At 42.4% G+C, this 5006-nt stretch overlaps 2 protein-coding genes across 2 annotated transcripts; both read left to right on the top strand.

The window, feature by feature from the left end:
* Nucleotides 1–326: 326 nt before the first annotated feature.
* On the top strand, nt 327–1765 carry LOC147983846 (uncharacterized). The gene is made up of 3 exons (XM_087540886.1): nt 327–673; nt 1336–1430; nt 1527–1765. Exons 1-3 carry the CDS (start codon nt 327–329, stop codon nt 1763–1765), a joined length of 681 nt encoding a protein of 226 aa, XP_087397012.1.
* Nucleotides 1766–3103: 1338 nt separating this feature from the next.
* LOC147983845 (uncharacterized) lies at nt 3104–4600 on the top strand. The gene is made up of 2 exons (XM_087540885.1): nt 3104–3450; nt 4174–4600. Exons 1-2 carry the CDS (start codon nt 3104–3106, stop codon nt 4598–4600), a joined length of 774 nt encoding a protein of 257 aa, XP_087397011.1.
* The last annotated feature ends 406 nt before the right edge of the window (nt 4601–5006 follow it).

Below are 5006 nucleotides of genomic sequence, written 5' to 3'. Positions count from 1 at the left end.
GTTTTGCAGGTCATAAGTACAGCTTGAAAAGACTAGTCAGTTCAACAGTAAAAACCATTTAACTTGGACGGTTAGTTCTTCCACGCCACCACCCACGCCACCCACTGGGCGGTTGCCACGACAAAGTGCAAACGGCGACCCCCACGACCACTACACACACGCCCCCGATGAACCGCCTCCCACACACCACCATCGGCGCACTGAAAAAATACCCCATTGTCTTCCATCTCTCCCTCGTTCCCACAAACCACCATTGCCGCTTCCATTTCCACTGCCACAAACCTCCAGCGTCTCTCTCCAAATCCCACAGTCGCCGGAGGAAGGCCATGGCGGAGGAACCATCCGCCAAGCGTCATCATGCCGAGACGTCGGACAAGAGGAGCAACCTCATCGACATTAACGTCCCCGGCGAGAAGCGCGACTACACCAAAACGCTCAAAGGGGTTGAGCTCCACGGCAAGGAGACACTGGAGATCGTCTGCACCAGCGAACCAGACAAGGCCGACGAGGTGATCTCCAAGTTCTGGAGGAAGCTTGGCGGCAGGATTCGTAGGATCATCGGCGTTGGTGTGCACTACACCAACGAAGATGAACCTCCCCAGATGGCGGCAGTCCTGCAGTTGTGCGTCGACGAACTCTGCTTGGTGTACCACATCGCAGCGGCCACAAAATGGTGAGCAATCCTACTCATTTGCCCTGCATATGGTTTATCTGTTTTATTAGTACTGTAACCTGAAAATTTAATCACACTTGATTCCCAACTAGATGTACTAGTGTGGTTTGTGAAAAGTGGATGCACTACTGCATTTTCTCAAGTAGATATACTATAAATGTATTTTTGAACCTGATACACTGGATTACTATTTGGAAAATCTTGCAGAAGATTAAATTCTGAAATTGATCGACTAGTGTAGTTTCTGGAGTTGATACAATAGAGTAGTCTATGTACTCGATGTATTAAAAAAGATATTTCTGAACTTGATGTAGTGAAGTATTTTCTGAATTTGATGTAATGTTATTTTCGTAATAAAATAAACTAAGGACTTGGTGAAGCACTGGTTCTTTGTTATCCTATTTCAATAAAAGTAGACTAAACTAGTACCAATGCGGAACATACAACATTGACTGAAACTATGTATAATCCAAGAAGAAGAATAACATGATGTACTTAATTTAATTTCAGAACTTTCTTTACTAGTTTTTGAAATACATTCATCCATTGTTTATCCTACATAAACAACTACTTCATGGATTCATCACTTGTAAAACAAAACAAAAATGGATAATTCAAACATCAAAGTAATGCTAATATTCAAAATGTCTCTGCGCTTGCAGGCCCAAGCGCCTGACCGACATGCTGCAGCATGACAAGTTGTTCACATTTGCCGGTTTCAGCATTGAAAGCGACAAAGAGAAGCTCATGTTGTCCAGTATGGAGATCAACCCCAACAAGTTCATCGACACTCAACGCAAGTGGAGAGTTCCATAAACCAGAAAAGAGTACGACTCCTTGACTGATGTTGCAGCCAGCGTCATCCACCCATTCTACAAAGGAATGAAAAACAAGATCAACACGCAGGAAGACTACAAACAGTGGGGGACAGGCGAGCTGCCAGACAACCTCATCGAGTACGCAGGAGTAGATGCGTACGCCGCGTATAAGTCATGGTTCATGATCGACTACATCACAGATGGTTCGGAATTTGCAAAAGAGCGGGAGGCTAACAACTTCTACGACCACCCCTATTGCCCCTTTACGGGATGAAGATACATCAGAGCCTGCCTTCGTTTTACTTCCGCTTGTGCTTGCCTTTTATCTTGTTGTTTCAAATTAGTAGTTTGATCTTGTTGGGTTGAACCAGTATTATTATGTCGTGCTTGTCATGTTTGAACAAGTTTAGTTATGTCATCAAGTACAATATTTTGCTTATCTCATTATATAAGTTTGGTTTGGTAGCTTCGTATGTTGTTAATCCATCATTTCAAAATTGAAAAAGTAGCTTCTGAATGGAACGTTGTCGTTGCTCTAAAGTACTAGTTACGATGCAACTAATCACACAACGTTGTTCCATGTCAGTACAACTCAGTACACTCGATCGGGCGTTACATACTTACTACAATAAAAAGTACAAAGAAGCATCAGTCCGTAAGCGCTACTATGAATGCACTATCAGTACAACTCAGTCTACACGCAAGTACCATAATTCTGAAAATGACACCAGAAGACACTTGAGAATAATCACAAAAACAAACACAAAAAAGAAGGCAAAAAACTCAAATGAAAAAGATTACACTCACACAAAACTGACAAGAACTAGAACAAAAAGTATGAGTCCAAGTTATTGGAGGAGTCAAGTACTAGATTCAAACAAAACAAAAAAATTGACCACCCAAGGTCAGGAGCAGGCCCTGACAATGCTAGATACTTGAACTCGAGCCCGCACCTCTCGCACCACTGTGACATCAAATTTCAAACCCATGCGTTGTTTGAAATTACAATTCAGTTCACACAGTACTAAAACATAAGTGCAGTAAAAATGACAATACAAAAACTATAAAGGCCTAACTTAGGTTTGTACAGATGAAAATAAAATAAGTACAAGTTTTGAGCAACAACTCCCAGGGCGCTGAAAAAAATGTTTTGACATACACTAGTGTATAAAGGCTTCAATAGAAAAACAATACTTAAACATCCACACGGAAAAACATCATAGATCCATACGTCACCTAAAAAGTGCAAAATGCCATCATCACAACCACAGAGACGTGCAAGTGGGATTTAGCAGATCGTAAGTACAACTTGAAAAGACTAATCAGTGCACCAGTAGAAAACATTTGTCTTGGACGGTTAGTTCTTCCAGGCCACCACTCGCGCCACCCACTAGGTAGTTGCCACGACAAAGTGCAAACGGCGACCCCCACGACCACTACACACACGCCCCCGACGAACCGCCTCCCACACACCACCATCGGCGCACTGCAAAAAAACCCCATTGTCTTCCATCTCTCCCTCGTTCCCACATAGCACCATTGCCGCTTCCATTTTCACTGCACACAAACCTCCAGCGGCTCTCTCCAAAGCCCATAGTGCCGGAGGAAGGCCATGGCGGAGGAACCGTCCGCCAAGCATCATCATGCCGAGACGTCAGACAAGAGGAGCAACCTCGTCGACATTAACGTCCCCGGCGAGAAGCGCGAGTACACCAGAACGCTCAAAGGAGTTGAGCTCCACGGCAAGGAGACGCTAGAGATAGTCTGCACCAGCGAACCAGACAAGGCCGACGAGATGATGAGCAGGCTCAGGATGAAGGGCGACGGCTTGTATCCGAGCTTCATCGGAGTTGATGTGGAGTACAATGACGAGGAAAAACCTCCACAGATTGCGGCAGTCCTGCAGTTGTGCATCGAGGAACTCTGCTTGGTGTACCACATCGCAGCAGCCACAAAATGGTAACCCATACTACTGTTCATTCATCTGTTGTACCAGTACTAGTCACTAAAAACTTAATTAAAAATTGTTTCCCAACTAGATGAACTACTATAGTCTATGAAGTGGATACATGATTACATGTTTATCAAGTTAAATGCATTTCTGAAACTGTGAAGTGGATTGTTTCACTAGATTAGCATCTGAAAAAAAGATTATAGCATTCTGAACTTTATGCACCAAATTAATTTCTGAACTTGATGAACTAGCATAGATTCTGATCTTGATGCACTAGTATAGTTTATAGAATTGATGTATTAAAAGATCTTTGGTGAAGTGGTATAGGTCCATATCTTGATGCACATGTTTCTCAAACTAATTTTTGAACTTGATATACAATTAATGCACAAAGATGTATCAAGCACTGGTATAGGTCTTTTATTCAACAAAAAAGAAAACTAAACTTGAATTAAGCAGCGCATCTATCATTGACTCTAGTGAAATGATTCTCTAATTTGGTGAAGCATTTGGTAAAGCAAAGAAGATAGCAAAAAAGAAAAAATAACACAGTGTAGTTGAATTTAATTTCAGGACTTTGTGTACTAGTTTCTGAACTACATTCATGCATGACTCATAATATATAAGCATATACCTCATGGATTATCACTTGTAAAACAAAAAAAGCAGAAGAATTAAATCCTCAAAAAAGAAGACTAATCTATAAATGTGTGTCTCCCCCCTTGCAGGCCCAAGCGCCTCAAAGACTTCCTGCGGGAGGAGAAATTGTACACATTTGTTGGTTTCAGCATTGGAGGTGACAAGCGGATGCTGCAGGAGTCTGGTTTGGAAATCAACACCAACAACTTCATCGACATGCAGCGCAAGTGGAAAGATCCAAAGACCAGAAAATACTACGACTCCTTGGCCGATCTTGCAGGCGGCGTCATCCACCCATTCTATGAAGGCATGAAGAAGAAGATGAACAGGGCAGACCACAAACTGTGGGGGAACAGCCCGCTGCCAGACAACCTCATCACGTACGCAGGAATAGATGCGTACGCAACATACAAGTCATGGAAGACAATCGACAACATCGTGACAGGTTGGGATATTTCAAAAGAGCAGGAGGCTGACCCCTACTACCACTGCAACTTCGCGGATGAAGATGCATGAAAGTCTGCATTTGTTATGTTGAACCAGCTACCTTATGTTGTGTGTGTCCTTAGTATTGTTGTTTCAGATTTGTAATTTGCTTTCGTTATGTTGAACCAGCTACCTTATGATATGTGTGTCAGGGTTTGAACAAGTTTGCCTATGTCTATCAAGTACATCGTTTGCCGATGTCGTCCAACAAGTTTCCTAGCTTCTTATTTTGTTCATCCATCATTTGAAGTTGACGTAGGTTGAAGTTGAAACTTGATGGCTGCCACGTAGCACTAGTCATGGAGAAAAAAATAACACATGAATATTTTCGCAAAAACAAAAAAAAGTGGCAGACTAACTAAGGACAAAAGCAAATAGTAGCCTTCGACGCTCAGTATAGCTTAGACATGAACGGTAGTACTATCACGCTAAAAAA

This window comes from Triticum urartu, chromosome 2A, assembly GCF_056163025.1.
Source record: "Triticum urartu cultivar PI428250 chromosome 2A, HENAU_Tu73, whole genome shotgun sequence".
In the NCBI taxonomy this organism is placed as follows: domain Eukaryota; kingdom Viridiplantae; phylum Streptophyta; class Magnoliopsida; order Poales; family Poaceae; genus Triticum; species Triticum urartu.
The sequence above is the reverse complement of the archived record's forward strand: the minus strand, read 5'-3'. Positions and strand labels throughout refer to the sequence as shown.

Excerpts from the sequence above, each read along its gene's own strand:
- LOC147983846 (XM_087540886.1), top strand. The coding sequence starts at position 327 with ATGGCGGAGGAACCATCCGCCAAGCGTCATCATGCCGAGACGTCGGAC. Across the intron at positions 674-1,335 it reads ATCGCAGCGGCCACAAAATG|GCCCAAGCGCCTGACCGACA; the intron begins GTGAGCAATCCT and ends CTGCGCTTGCAG. Across the intron at positions 1,431-1,526 it reads AGAGAAGCTCATGTTGTCCA|CCAGCGTCATCCACCCATTC; the intron begins GTATGGAGATCA and ends CTGATGTTGCAG.
- LOC147983845 (XM_087540885.1), top strand. The coding sequence starts at position 3,104 with ATGGCGGAGGAACCGTCCGCCAAGCATCATCATGCCGAGACGTCAGAC. Across the intron at positions 3,451-4,173 it reads ATCGCAGCAGCCACAAAATG|GCCCAAGCGCCTCAAAGACT; the intron begins GTAACCCATACT and ends CCCCCCTTGCAG.